This window comes from Triticum aestivum, chromosome 5D (assembly GCF_018294505.1).
Source record: "Triticum aestivum cultivar Chinese Spring chromosome 5D, IWGSC CS RefSeq v2.1, whole genome shotgun sequence".
In the NCBI taxonomy this organism is placed as follows: domain Eukaryota; kingdom Viridiplantae; phylum Streptophyta; class Magnoliopsida; order Poales; family Poaceae; genus Triticum; species Triticum aestivum.
The window spans coordinates 465,720,742-465,737,063 of NC_057808.1; the positions used below are offsets into that span (position 1 = coordinate 465,720,742).

At 45.9% G+C, this 16,322-nt stretch overlaps 1 protein-coding gene across 1 annotated transcript in view; it reads left to right on the plus strand.

The window, feature by feature from the left end:
- Positions 1 to 1,585: 1,585 nt before the first annotated feature.
- Positions 1,586 to 16,322, plus strand: part of LOC123120929 (uncharacterized) — a 62,679-nt gene continuing 47,942 nt past the window's right edge. Inside the window, exons 1-3 of the mRNA XM_044540892.1 lie at positions 1,586 to 1,756; positions 1,842 to 2,288; positions 14,773 to 15,119. Of these exons, the coding sequence (XP_044396827.1) occupies positions 1,586 to 1,756; positions 1,842 to 2,288; positions 14,773 to 15,119 (965 nt within the window). The remainder of the gene's footprint in view (positions 1,757 to 1,841; positions 2,289 to 14,772; positions 15,120 to 16,322) is intronic.

A 16,322-nucleotide genomic window follows, 5' to 3' on the forward strand; every position in this document is an offset into this window, starting at 1 on the left:
GCGGTTGGTGGCTCCAACCGCGACTAAAGACCCCCGCTTTAGTCGCGGTTGGAGCCACCAACCACGACTAAAGGTCTGCGCTTCCCGCCGCTTCGGCTGGGTGAATTTCAACTTTAGTTGCGGTTGGAGCCACCAACCGCGACTAAAGGGGGTCGTATATAAGCGGCAGTTTGCCAAATTTCAGAACTCATCGCTTTTCCCCCTCGACGACGCCGAACAGGACGTCGCCAGGCTGCCGGATCTGCACCCCGCCGCCGTAGCTGTCGACTCGCCTCGCCGTCGCCGTTGAATCGCCTCGCCATCGCCATCACCTCGCCGTGCCATCGCCGTCGCGCGTCGACCTCGCTGCCCCCCTCGATCTCCTCCTCGACATCGCGCGCCGTCGCCGTCACAGTCGTCGTCGACTCGCCTCGCCTCGCTGTCGCCCCGCCGTGAGCCCCTCCCCCTCTCCTCTCCCTGCCGCGCCATGGCCGCCCCTCCCCGAGCCCACACACACATATATGTTAGATGTTTTAGATGATTATTTTTTCACTATATGTATGTATGTTTTATTTTTTTCACTAGTTTTTTATACAATGTATGTATATATATGTATTGTAGATGAACGGTGGAATTTGCATAGATTTTCCGTTTTTTAGTTTTTTATACTTACAAAAAAAAGTTGCATAGGAAAAAGTTGCATAGAAAAAAGTTGACCATGTATTAATAATATTTTAATGTTAATATATATCTTAATGTTGTATTTGCAAAAGTTTGTTATGTATTTGCAAAATCAAGTGATTTTTTTTACAAAAATCACAATCAAGCATTCAGAATTGTTAAATTTGCATAGAATTTGTTCTCGACATCAACGATGCCCGGCCCGCATCCTCGTCGTCGACTGTTCACGACCTGCTTCAGAGGCGCCATGTCCGGGATTGGTCTCCGCCGGGCTGGCACTGGGAGGTGCTACCTTCAGGGGCGCGCATCTTGGTGAGGAACCCGCCTCCCGTCGTCGACCCGGAGCTTCTTTGGTGGTGGGTGCGTAGGCCACATTCGGTGCGAAGGCTGGCGTCCCCCGCGGAGGTGGTATGTCACCGTGTCAGGGAGGAGGACGAGCACGTCCGTTGCTACATGGTTGCATTGGACGTCAGGTTCTCCAATACCTGGCAGGTTCTTCAGGGATCTCACCCGAGCTATGATCCCGTGATCGTTCCTTCTCTTTGGGTGTCCACCGTGAGTGATGTTATATATATGATAATATTCGGGATGTATTTTTTGACGGGAATATTCGAGATGTATTAGTGATAATACTCAAGATGTATTCGAGATTATATTCGATAATATTCGAGACGATGTATTCGAGACTATATTATTCGATAATATTCGAGATGATGTATTCGAGATTATATTCGATGATGCATATTATTTGGATTATTCAAGATATATATTAGTGATATTATTCGAGATGGATATTAACTACTATGATTCAATTTTTCCTTATTGATTGCATGCATTCTAATTTGAATACTAAATTGTTTTATCTTTCTTCTGAATTAGTCAAATAAAAGCTATGGACAATACCGGCAGAGAAGGAGAAGAGACTATGTTCGACATCATACGCTCCCCGAGCCTAGATGAGAATGAAGAAGATGACGGCTCGCAATATCTGCACAATACCGGTGAGGGTATGATATTTGATGAAGACGAACGAATAGATGAAGTCCACAACAATGATGACGAAGGATATATTCTTCAATTAACAAAGACTGGCGAGGTATATTTATATAAGGCATCTGGTGATCATCACATGTTTTAATTGATTTGTATATATATTAACGAATCGATCTTTCTTCTTTTAGCCCTCCAGATCGAGAAAATCTTCTACAAGCAGCAGGGCAGTTCGTGGCCCGGCCAAAAAGTTACAGGCTGGCGTAAAGTACAACGTCGATGCCATCAAACGTAATGGCGAACCGCTCGAACCTAAGAAGAATGCGAACAAGTTCATTCGTCAATGCGGAGTTATTGTCAGGGACCAAATCCCGATCTCTGTTCAAGAATGTAAAAAGGCAGCAAAGGGAGATCCAGATGTTACTTTTGTCTCTATAAGAGCAAAAGATCTGCTTTGGGAATCTCTCATGTCACCTTTCACCCTACCAGATCGTTTGACAGATGCAGATCTGGAGAAAGTCAAGAAGAGTGCTCTTAAGAAGATGGCGATAACATTCAACAACTACAAGAAAAATATATGGGCCGCATACGTCAAAGCAGGAAAGCAGACTCCAGAATTCAAAGGAACACTGGAGAAGGCAAGAGATCACTGGGATGCTTTCGTGAATTTCAAGGAATCGGAAATAGCTCAGGAACGGTCGAGTATAAACAAGATTAATGCTACGAAAAAAGAAGTGGCAACATAATCTAGGGCCAGGTGGCTACCAGGTGGCCGGGCCTAAGTGGGATATCGCTGAGCAAGAGATGATTGCTGTACGGGTCACTCCAGTTACATTGAGCTGGCCCGAAAGGTGCAAGACTTGGTTTTATGCGCATGGGGGGAAGTTGGACCCAAAGACAGGGCTGGTTTTGGAGCGGGCAAGTCTTCAAGAAGCCTCCGACGGTTTACTTGTTGCAATAGAAGAGGCTCGAATGGGGGTGTTCACGCCCAACAGAGAGAATGACAAGCTTACGCGCGCCCTGAAGAATCCTGAATACCCGGGAAGAACACGAGGCAAAGGCGTTGTTCCGTGGTTTGAGGGGTTTGCGGATTGGAACGACACTTACATAAGCCGTGCGAGAAAGAGGCAGCAGGAGGAGGCGAAGAGGAAGCTGGAGGAGGAGAAGAGGAAGGAGGAAGCAGACCGCCTTCAACTTGTAGAATCAAATCATGTGGAGTTGGAACGCGCTTCAGGCGGCAGCAGGAGTAGATCAACTCACTTAGCCAGGAAAGGGCGTCTCAGCTGCAGCAGTAAGCGTATCAAGCATTGGATAGCACCGTCCCAACTATGCTGAGAAGTAGCGTGGGTTCCACCCAGGCCGATGATGCACTGTTGGCTAGATACCCTGTGGATGATATCAAAGATAGCACTAATTGTGAGCTACACATGAAAGTGAAGAACATATCCATGAAGGTGGCGGACGACTATGCTTTAACAAATCCCCTGAAGCAACCTTCCATTGCAATCCAATTCGAGCTGGCTATGCTCGTGTCGGGGTTGATGAAGTGATGACAGGATATTACGAACTAGAGCTTAACATTCCTGGAGGTGACGAGGAGCGCACACTGGGAGAGACCATACATCGTATCATTCTATGGAGAAAGGATTGCATCGTCTTTCCAAGGCCACCGACTCCTGCTCCAACAAGTCTGCCGCATCAGTCAACTCCTGCTCCTCCAAGTCCGGCGCTGCGTCAGTCGACTCCTGCTCCCCCAAGTCCGCCATCGCGTCAGCCGACTCCTCCTCCTCCAAGTGCGGCACCATGTCAGCCGACTCCTCCTTCAAGTCTGGCACCGCGCCAGCCGTCTCCGCCGCCTCAGCAATAGCGGAAGAGAGGCGCCGCAGCTACGGTGGCTAGCAGTACAACAGGAGGCAAGAAATTCAGATATGGTCCAAGCCTCAAGCCTCTTCCGAAGTTGCCTTACGACTATACTGAGGAGGAAAACACAGCCATAGTGGATTCCCAAGTGAAGGCCCATTTTGCACCACCCCCCCGCGCGCGCCAAAGGAGAAAGTACCTGACAAAGTGGTACAACACTTTATTGATAATGCTCGACCGGCTGTGAAGCAAAAGGACTCAGACTGTCAGACTATGAGCGCTCTATCAAGAAGTTATATCATGCACAAAAAGAGAAGAATTCGAGCTCGAGCCAAGTAGTTGCTAAAAAAGCGGGAAAACTGTTCCCCAGCTGGGAGAACAGGCAGTGCAATCGACCCCCCCCCCGCTCATTGTACAACCACATGTGAGTACCGCCGATCAGCTGATAACCGACTATCATATAAGGCAGGCTAAAGAGGCCGGTGTCACTGTTCAACAACTCCTAGGCATCGAGGAACTCCCCGGGTTTAAACAGGAGGAAATATGATGGAAATATGTCCCCGGCCAACCTCTGGTCAAGCCTGAGGAGATCCCGCTTCTATCAACGAGAATGCGCACATTGCATGAGTGGTACCTGAGAGAAGTAAACAATGGGCGAGAGTCCCTCATGGTGAAAGTCAAGGAAGAGCATTACTTCCATGCAAAAGATTTGTGAGTTGAGTTTCAAGAAATGTTTCAGTTATTCAATCAAGACGCACTCGACAAATCTATCGTCGGTTGCTATTGTATATAAGTGATTTCTTTCTGTAATTTAATTCTCTAGCTAGTTGTGCTCGTTCATTGCTTATAATTATCCTCACTATATTCATTTCTGTGGTATTATGTAGAATGAAGATGTATGAAATGAAAAGAGATGGACGCTATGGCATTGGGTTCATTGACCCAAAAATACCATTAATCAAGAGACATGGTCAATTGAATGGTCGAGAAAAGACACAGAGAGAATCTTGCTACAGTTTTTGAAGCGACTAAATAGCCAACCAGAAATACTACTTCCTTACAACTTTGGGTGAGTGACACTGTCTTGTACTACAAATTCTGTTTTTTGCTTACTAGATGTTAATAAGTTTAGTTGATGAGTTATGCACATGCCCGCTTAATTATACAAACGTGTGCGTATGGACTTTCCACTGGATCCTGCTAATCATTGAAGTTGACGAGGAAAAAGTTCAAGTACTGGACTCACTACTTAAAGACGTTAATGACTACGCAATCGTGAGGGGGATAGTCGACAGGTAATTTCAATCATTATCGCACTATGTCAGCCTCTTTAGTTCATTCCCTGATATCAACTAATTAATAACTCCTTTATTCATTTTCTTTGCCGGCGGGCAGGGCTTGGCAAAAGTTCATCAAACAGGTTGAAGGCGCATGGAAACAATAGCTGAAATGGGTGCGGCCCAAGGTAATTAATTAAGTAGTACTAGCTAGCTACGTCCGTGCATCTCTTTACTTCTAGTTTCAATACCATCATGCTTGATTAATTATTACCTGATTGAACTCTATTCTCGTAAAGACCATGAGGCAGGTGCAAGGGAATAATTTATGTGCATACTATGTTTGCGAGAACATTCGCATTATGACATCCGAAAGGACCAAAGATGATAAACAAATTTGGGTACGTTTGCCTAAACACTATTCACAATTTTTATATCATTATCTAATATATATACACACAACTAATACATTCATATTGATTCCTTCTTTATCGGAGATGTGGGATAAGCTCCTACCAACGGATCACGTACGAGCAATTCAAGAGGAAATAGCGGGATTTTTGCTCGACCAGGTCATAGATCCCAAAGGAGAATACCATTACACCTAATGCCTCCATGTAATGATCTGCAAATTGTAGGATAAATTATATATATATATATATATATATGTGTGTGTGTGTGTGTGTGTGTGTGTGTGAATGGTCGTACGAGAAATTCGATGATATATATATGATCGGTTCTACGAGAAAGTCTATTTACATATATGCATAACGTGTACAGTATGGAGTAGCGTAAAATATGTTTGAAATGAAAAAGAATTAAATGGAAAACACAAAATTAAAAGGAAAAAATAAACCATAAACCAATAAACCCCTAAACCTTTTAGTCAACCCCCCGGCGCGGAATCGTGCCATGTGGTGGGCCTTTGGTCCTGGGTCGTGACGAACCGGCACTAAGGGGGGGCTTTAATCCCCCCTTTAGTGCCGGTTGCTGAACCGGGACTAAAGGTCCTTACAAACCAGGACTAAACCCTGATTCTACACTAGTGCCCTAGCCCCAATCAATGGACGAGACCGGGAAGGCGGTGACCCCGATGCCGAGGAGATCCGCCTCCCCCAGCGCCACCCCGACCATCGACACGCCTGGCTCCACCTGAAGGAAATATGCCCTAGAGGCAATAATAAAGTTGTTATTTATTTCCTTATATCATGATAAATGTTTATTATTCATGCTAGAATTGTATTAACCGGAAACATAATACATGTGTGAATACATAGACAAACAGAGTGTCACTAGTATGCCTCTACTTGACTAGCTCGTTGATCAAAGATGGTTATGTTTCCTAGCCATAGACATGAGTTGTCATTTGATTAACGGGATCACATCATTAGGAGAATGATGTGATTGACTTGACCCATTCCGTTAGCTTAGCACTCGATCGTTTAGTATGTTGCTATTGCTTTCTTCATGACTTATACATGTTCCTATGACTATGAGATTATGCAACTCCCGTTTACCGGAGGAACACTTTGTGTGCTACCAAACGTCACAACGTAACTGGGTGATTATAAAGGTGCTCTACAGGTGTCTCCAAAGGTACTTGTTGGGTTGGCGTATTTCGAGATTAGGATTTGTCACTCCGATTGTCGGAGAGGTATCTCTGGGCCCACTCAGTAATACACATCACTATAAGCCTTGCAAGCATTGTGACTAATGAGTTAGTTGCGGGATGATGTATTACGGAACGAGTAAAGAGACTTGCCGGTAACGAGATTGAACTAGGTATCGAGATACCGACGATCGAATCTCGGGCAAGTAACATACCGATGACAAAGGGAACAACGTATGTTGTTATGCGGTCTGACCGATAAAGATCTTCGTAGAATATGTGGGAACCAATATGAGCATCCAGGTTCCGCTATTGGTTATTGACCGGAGAGGTGTCTCGGTCATGTCTACATAGTTCTCGAACCCGTAGGGTCCGCACGCTTAACGTTACGATGACAGTTATATTATGAGTTTATATGTTTTGATGTACCGAAGGTTGTTCGGAGTCCCGGATGTGATCACGGACATGACGAGGAGTCTCGAAATGGTCGAGACATAAAGATTGATATATTGGAAGCCTATGTTTGGACATCGGAAGTGTTCCGGGTGAAATCGGGATTTTTCCGGAGTACCGGGAGGTTACCGGAACCCCCCGGTAACTTAATGGGCCTTAGTGGGCCTAGGTGGAAGAGAGGAGAGGAGGCCAGGGCAGGGCCGCGCGCCCCTCCCCCCAGTCCGAATAGGACAAGGAGAGGGGGGCGGCGCCCCCCCTTCCTTCCTCCCCTCCACCTCTTCCCCCTTTCTCTCCTAGTCCAACATGGAAAAGGGGGGGAGTCCTACTCCCGGTAGGAGTAGGACTCCTCCTGGCGCGCCTCTCCTCTAGGCCGGCCGAACCCCCCTTGCTCCTTTATATACGGGGGCAGGGGGCACCTCTAGACACACAATTGATCAACGATCTTTTAGCCGTGTGCGGTGCCCCCCTCCACCATATTACACCTCGATAATATCGTAGCGGTGCTTAGGCGAAGCCCTGCGTCGGTAGAACATCATCATTGTCACCACGCCGTCGTGCTGACGAAACTCTCCCTCAACACTCGGCTGGATCGGAGTTCGAGGGACGTCATCGAGCTGAACGTGTGCTGAACTCGGAGGTGCCGTGCGTTCGGTACTTGATCGGTCGGATCGTGAAGACGTACGACTACATCAACCGCGTTGTGTTAACGCTTCCGCTTTCGGTCTACGAGGGTACGTGGACAACACTCTCCCCTCTCGTTGCTATGCATCACCATGATCTTGCGTGTGCGTAGGAATTTTTTTGAAATTACTACGTTCCCCAACAGTGGCATCCGATCCTGTTTTATGCGTTGATGTTATGCACGAGTAGAACACAAGTGAGTTGTGGGCGATATAAGTCATACTGCTTACCAGCATGTCATACTTTGGTTCAGCGGTATTGTGAGATGAAGCGGCCCGGACCGACATTACGCGTACGCTTACGCGAGACTGGTTTCACCGTTGCGAGCACTCGTTGCTTAAAGGTGACTGGCGGGTGTCTGTCTCTCTCACTTTAGTTGAACCGAGTGTGGCTACGCCCGGTCCTTGCGAAGGTTAAAACAGCACCAACTTGACAAACTATCATTGTGGTTTTGATGCGTAGGTAAGAACGGTTCTTGCTAAGCCCGTAGCAGCCACGTAAAACTTGCAACAACAAAGTAGAGGACGTCTAACTTGTTTTTGCAGGGCATGTTGTGATGTGATATGGTCAAGACATGATGCTATATTTTATTGTATGAGATGATCATGTTTTGTAACCGAGTTATCGGCAACTGGCAGGAGCCATATGGTTGTCGCTTTATTGTATGAAATGCAATCGCCATGTAATTGTTTTACTTTATCACTAAGCGGTAGCGATAGTCGTAAAAGCAATAGTTGGCGAGACGACAACGATGCTACGATGGAGATCAAGGTGTCGCGCCGGTGACGATGGTGATCATGACGGTGCTTCGGAGATGGAGATCACAAGCACAAGATGATGATGGCCATATCATATCACTTATATTGATTGCATGTGATGTTTATCTTTTATGCATCTTATCTTGCTTTGATTGACGGTAGCATTATAAGATGATCTCTCACTAAAATTTCAAGATAAAAGTGTTCTCCCTGAGTATGCACCGTTGCGAAAGTTCTTCGTGCTGAGACACCACGTGATGATCGGGTGTGATAGGCTCTACGTTCAAATACAACGGGTGCAAAACAGTTGCACACGCGGAATACTCAGGTTAAACTTGACGAGCCTAGCATATGCAGATATGGCCTCGGAACACGGAGACCGAAAGGTCGAGCGTGAATCATATAGTAGATATGATCAACATAGTGATGTTCACCATTGAAACTACTCCATCTCACGTGATGATCGGACATGGTTTAGTTGATATGGATCACGTGATCACTTAGAGGATTAGAGGGATGTCTATCTAAGTGGGAGTTCTTAAGTAATATGATTAATTGAACTTGAATTTATCATGAACTTAGTACCTGATAGTATCTTGCTTGTCTATGTTAATTGTAGATAGATGGCCCGTGCTGTTGTTCCGTTGAATTTTAATGCGTTCCTTGAGAAAGCAAAGTTGAAAGATGATGGTAGCAATTACACGGACTGGGTCCGTAACTTGAGGATTATCCTCATTGCTGCACAGAAGAATTACGTCCTGGAAGCACCGCTGGGTGCCAGGCCTGCTGCAAGAGCAACACCAGAAGTTATGAACGTCTGGCAGAGCAAAGCTGATGACTACTCGATAGTTCAGTGTGCCATGCTTTACGGCTTAGAACCGGGTCTTCAACGACGTTTTGAACGTCATGGAGCATATGAGATGTTCCAGGAGTTGAAGTTAATATTTCAAGCAAATGCCCGGATTGAGAGATATGAAGTCTCCAATAAGTTCTACAGCTGCAAGATGGAAGAGAATAGTTCTGTCAGTGAGCATATACTCAAAATGTCTGGGTATAATAATCACTTGATTCAACTGGGAGTTAATCTTCCGGATGATAGCGTCATTGACAGAATTCTTCAATCACTGCCACCAAGCTACAAGAGCTTCGTGATGAACTATAACATGCAAGGGATGAATAAGACAATTCCCGAGCTCTTCGCAATGCTAAAGGCAGCGGAGGTAGAAATCAAAAAGGAGCATCAAGTGTTGATGGTCAATAAGACCACTAGTTTCAAGAAAAAGGGCAAAGGGAAGAAGAAGGGGAACTTCAAGAAGAACAGCAAGCAAGTTGCTGTTCAGGAGAAGAAACCCAAGTCTGGACCTAAGCCTGAAACTGAGTGCTTCTACTGCAAGCAGACTGGTCACTGGAAGCGGAACTGCCCCAAGTATTTGGCGGATAAGAAGGATGGCAAGGTTAACAAAGGTATATGTGATATACATGTTATTGATGTGTACCTTACTAATGCTCGCAGTAGCACCTGGGTATTTGATACTGGTTCTGTTGCTAATATTTGCAACTCGAAACAGGGGCTACGGATTAAGCGAAGATTGGTTAAGGACGAGGTGACGATGCGCGTGGGAAATGGTTCCAAAGTCGATGTGATCGCGGTCGGCACGCTACCTCTACATCTACCTTCGGGATTAGTATTAGACCTAAATAATTGTTATTTGGTGCCAGCGTTGAGCATGAACATTATATCTGGATCTTGTTTGATGCGAGACGGTTATTCATTTAAATCAGAGAATAATGGTTGTTCTATTTATATGAGTAATATCTTTTATGGTCATGCACCCTTGAAGAGTGGTCTATTTTTAATGAATCTCGATAGTAGTGACACACATATTCATAATGTCGAAGCCAAAAGATGCAGAGTTGATAATGATAGTGCAACTTATTTGTGGCACTGCCGTTTAGGTCATATCGGTGTAAAGCGCATGAAGAAACTCCATAATGATGGACTTTTGGAATCACTTGATTATGAATCACTTGGTACTTGCGAACCGTGCCTCATGGGCAAGATGACTAAAACACCGTTCTCCGGAACTATGGAGAGAGCAACAGATTTATTGGAAATCATACATACAGATGTATGTGGTCCGATGAATATTGAGGCTCGTGGCGGATATCGTTATTTTCTCACCTTCACAGATGATTTGAGCAGATATGGGTATATCTACTTAATGAAACATAAGTCTGAAACATTTGAAAAGTTCAAAGAATTTCAGAGTGAAGTTGAAAATCATCGTAACAAGAAAATAAAATTTCTACGATCTGATCGTGGAGGAGAATATTTGAGTTACGAGTTTGGTCTACATTTGAAACAATGCGGAATAGTTTCGCAACTCACGCCACCCGGAACACCACAGCGTAATGGTGTGTCCGAACGTCGTAATCGTACTTTACTAGATATGGTGCGATCTATGATGTCTCTTACTGATTTACCGCTATCGTTTTGGGGTTATGCTTTAGAGACGGCTGCATTCACTCTAAATAGGGCACCATCAAAATCCGTTGAAACGACACCTTATGAACTATGGTTTGGCAAGAAACCAAAGTTGTCGTATCTTAAAGTTTGGGGTTGCGATGCTTATGTGAAGAAACTTCAACCTGATAAGCTCGAACCTAAATCGGAGAAATGTGTCTTCATAGGATACCCAAAGGAGACTGTTGGGTACACCTTCTATCACAGATCCGAAGGCAAGACATTCGTTGCTAAGAATGGATCCTTTCTAGAGAAGGAGTTTCTCTCGAAAGAAGTGAGTGGGAGGAAAGTAGAACTTGATGAGGTAACTGTACCTGCTCCCTTATTGGAAAGTAGATCATCACAGAAATCAGTTTCTGCGACACCTACACCAATTAGTGAGGAAGTTAATGATAATGATCATGAAACTTCAGATCAAGTTATTACTGAACCTCGTAGGTCAACCAGATTAAGATCCGCACCAGAGTGGTACGGTAATCCTGTTCTGGAGGTTATGTTACTAGACCATGACGAACCTACGAACTATGAAGAAGCGATGGTGAGCCCAGATTCCGCAAAATGGCTTGAGGCCATGAAATCCGAGATGGGATCCATGTATGAGAACAAAGTATGGACTTTGGTTGACTTGCCCGATGATCGGCAAGCCATTGAAAATAAATGGATCTTCAAGAAGAAGACTGACGCTGACGGTAATGTTACTGTCTATAAAGCTCGACTTGTTGCGAAAGGTTTTCGACAAGTTCAAGGGATTGACTACGATGAGACCTTCTCACCCGTAGCGATGCTTAAGTCTGTCCGAATCATGTTAGCAATTGCCGCATTTTATGATTATGAAATTTGGCAAATGGATGTCAAAACTGCATTCCTGAATGGATTTCTGGAAGAAGAGTTGTATATGATGCAACCGGAAGGTTTTGTCGATCCAAAGGGAGCTAACAAAGTGTGCAAGCTCCAGCGATCCATTTATGGACTGGTGCAAGCCTCTCGGAGTTGGAATAAACGCTTTGATAGTGTGATCAAAGCATTTGGTTTTATACAGACTTTTGGAGAAGCCTGTATTTACAAGAAAGTGAGTGGGAGCTCAGTAGCATTTCTGATATTATATGTGGATGACATATTGCTAATTGGAAATGATATAGAATTTCTGGATAGCATAAAGGGATACTTGAATAAGAGTTTTTCAATGAAAGACCTCGGTGAAGCTGCATATATATTGGGCATCAAGATCTATAGAGATAGATCAAGACGCTTAATTGGACTTTCACAAAGCACATACCTTGACAAAGTTTTGAAGAAGTTCAAAATGGATCAAGCAAAGAAAGGGTTCTTGCCTGTACTACAAGGTGTGAGATTGAGTAAGACTCAATGCCCGACCACTGCAGAAGATAGAGAGAAGATGAAAGATGTTCCCTATGCTTCAGCCATAGGCTCTATCATGTATGCAATGCTGTGTACCAGACCTGATGTGTGCCTTGCTATAAGTTTAGCAGGGAGGTACCAAAGTAATCCAGGAGTGGATCACTGGACAGCGGTCAAGAACATCCTGAAATACCTGAAAAGGACTAAGGATATGTTTCTCGTTTATGGAGGTGACAAAGAGCTCATCGTAAATGGTTACGTTGATGCAAGCTTTGACACTGATCCGGACGATTCTAAATCGCAAACCGGATACGTGTTTACATTGAACGGTGGAGCTGTCAGTTGGTGCAGTTCTAAGCAAAGTGTCGTGGCGGGATCTACGTGTGAAGCGGAGTACATAGCTGCTTCGGAAGCAGCAAATGAAGGAGTCTGGATGAAGGAGTTCATATCCGATCTAGGTGTCATACCTAGTGCATCGGGACCAATGAAAATCTTTTGTGACAATACTGGTGCAATTGCCTTAGCAAAGGAATCCAGATTTCACAAGAGAACCAAGCACATCAAAAGACGCTTCAATTCCATCCGGGATTTAGTCCAGGTGGGAGACATAGAAATTTGCAAGATACATACGGATCTGAATGTTGCAGACCCGTTGACTAAGCCTCTTCCACGAGCAAAACATGATCAGCACCAAGACTCCATGGGTGTAAGAATCATTACTGTGTAATCTAGATTATTGACTCTAGTGCAAGTGGGAGACTGAAGGAAATATGCCCTAGAGGCAATAATAAAGTTATTATTTATTTCCTTATATCATGATAAATGTTTATTATTCATGCTAGAATTGTATTAACCGGAAACATAATACATGTGTGAATACATAGACAAACAGAGTGTCACTAGTATGCCTCTACTTGACTAGCTCGTTGATCAAAGATGGTTATGTTTCCTAGCCATAGACATGAGTTGTCATTTGATTAACGGGATCACATCATTAGGAGAATGATGTGATTGACTTGACCCATTCCGTTAGCTTAGCACTCGATCGTTTAGTATGTTGCTATTGCTTTCTTCATGACTTATACATGTTCCTATGACTATGAGATTATGCAACTCCCGTTTACCGGAGGAACACTTTGTGTGCTACCAAACGTCACAACGTAACTGGGTGATTATAAAGGTGCTCTACAGGTGTCTCCAAAGGTACTTGTTGGGTTGGCGTATTTCGAGATTAGGATTTGTCACTCCGATTGTCGGAGAGGTATCTCTGGGCCCACTCAGTAATACACATCACTATAAGCCTTGCAAGCATTGTGACTAATGAGTTAGTTGCGGGATGATGTATTACGGAACGAGTAAAGAGACTTGCCGGTAACGAGATTGAACTAGGTATCGAGATACCGACGATCGAATCTCGGGCAAGTAACATACCGATGACAAAGGGAACAACGTATGTTGTTATGCGGTCTGACCGATAAAGATCTTCGTAGAATATGTGGGAACCAATATGAGCATCCAGGTTCCGCTATTGGTTATTGACCGGAGAGGTGTCTCGGTCATGTCTACATAGTTCTCGAACCCGTAGGGTCCGCACGCTTAACGTTACGATGACAGTTATATTATGAGTTTATATGTTTTGATGTACCGAAGGTTGTTCGGAGTCCCGGATGTGATCACGGACATGACGAGGAGTCTCGAAATGGTCGAGACATAAAGATTGATATATTGGAAGCCTATGTTTGGACATCGGAAGTGTTCCGGGTGAAATCGGGATTTTTCCGGAGTACCGGGAGGTTACCGGAACCCCCCGGTAACTTAATGGGCCTTAGTGGGCCTAGGTGGAAGAGAGGAGAGGAGGCCAGGGCAGGGCCGCGCGCCCCTCCCCCCCAGTCCGAATAGGACAAGGAGAGGGGGGCGGCGCCCCCCCTTCCTTCCTCCCCTCCACCTCTTCCCCCTTCTCTCCTAGTCCAACATGGAAAAGGGGGGAGTCCTACTCCCGGTAGGAGTAGGACTCCTCCTGGCGCGCCTCTCCTCCTAGGCCGGCGGCCTCCCCCTTGCTCCTTTATATACGGGGGCAGGGGGCACCTCTAGACACACAATTGATCAACGATCTTTTAGCCGTGTGCGGTGCCCCCCTCCACCATATTACACCTCGATAATATCGTAGCGGTGCTTAGGCGAAGCCCTGCGTCGGTAGAACATCATCATCGTCACCACGCCGTCGTGCTGACGAAACTCTCCCTCAACACTCGCCTGGATCGGAGTTCGAGGGACGTCATCGAGCTGAACGTGTGCTGAACTCGGAGGTGCCGTGCGTTCGGTACTTGATCGGTCGGATCGTGAAGACGTACGACTACATCAACCGCGTTGTGTTAACGCTTCCGCTTTCGGTCTACGAGGGTACGTGGACAACACTCTCCCCTCTCGTTGCTATGCATCACCATGATCTTGCGTGTGCGTAGGAATTTTTTTGAAATTACTACGTTCCCCAACACCACCGCCTCCTCCTGCTCCTCCAACTCCGACCTCGCGGCGGCGGCGTGGACGCCCCCGTCCGCCTACCTCGTCCCATGGGTGCGCCCCGGCGGCCACGGGGCTGAGGGCGGCGGCAGGGGATACTACCCCGGCAGCCACAAGGACGCCAACTGCGCCTATGAGATCTGCCCCGCGAGCATCAACGCCACGCGGGGCCTCCTCCCGCCCGAGGCCGCCTGCGTGCACTGCTACTTCGCCGCTGCCGCCAGGGACTGGAGGTCCGGGATGCGCTCGCTCTTCCTCGCCCGCAATGGCAGCGCTACGCCCGGGTCCGCTGTCACCGAGTCGTGGACACCGCCGCTGCGCTCCACCACCAAGACAAGGAGGCCCTGGCGGGAGTCCGCGGCCGCCAGGGCCCGGAGGTCCTCGTCGCTGGACTGGGCGCTCTACGTGCTGACGGTTCTTGGGTTCTTGCTCTGATAACTCACAAGTATAGGGGATCGCAACAGTTTTCGAGGGTAGAGTATTCAACCCAAATTTATTGATTCGACACAAGGGGAGCCAAAGAATATTTGCAAGTATTAGCAGCTGAGTTGTCAATTCAACCACACCTGGAGATTAATTATCTGTAGCAATATGATTAGTAGCACAGTAATATGAAAATTTTGTTAGCAGTGGTAACAGTAATAGTAAAGGTAACAGTAATAGCAATGGTTTTGTAGCAGTTGTGACAGCAGCTATAACAATAGTAACTTAGCAGAAACAATATGTGGAAAATTCATAGGCATTGGATCGGTGAACTCGTTGGATGATATTCATCATATAACATTCATAACCTAGGGCGATATAAAACTAGCTCCAGTTCATACTCATAATGTAGGCATGTATTCCATAAATAGTCAACGTGCTTATGGAAGGAACTTGCATGACATCTTTTGTCCTACCCCCCCCCTCCCCGTGGCAGCGGGGTCCATATGGAAACTAAGGGATATTAAGGCCACCTTTTAATAGAGAACCGGAACAAAGCATTAGCACACAGTGAATACATGAACTCCTCAAACTACGGTCATCACCGGAAAGTATCCTGAATACTGTCACTCCAGGGTTTATGGATCATAACACGTAATAGGTGACTATAACTTTCAAGATCGGATCTAGAACATAGATATAATGGTGATAACATAAACGGTTCAGATCTGAAATCATGGCACCCGGCCCCAAAGTGACAAGCATTAAGCATGGCAAAGTCATAGCAACATCAATCTCAGAACATAATGGATACTAGGGATCAAGCCCTAAAAAAACTAACTCGATTACATGATGAATCTCATCCAACTCCTCACCGACCAGCGAGCCTACGAAGGAATTACTCACTCCCGATGGGGAGCATCATGGAATTGGCGATGGAGAAGGGTTGGTGATGACGAAGATCGAAGATCCCCCTCTCCGGAGCCCCAAACGGGCTCCAGATCTGGCCTCCCGATGAAGAACAGGAGGTGGCGGCGGCTCCGTCTCGTGAAACGCGATAATTCTTTCTCTCTGATTTTTTCTCCAAAAATAGGATTTCATAGAGTTGGAATCAGGGTCTGCGGGGCCACCAGGTGGGCACAAGGCACCTGGGCGCACCAGGAGGGGCGCTTGCCCTGGTGGGTTGTCACTACTAGGGAAAACCTTAT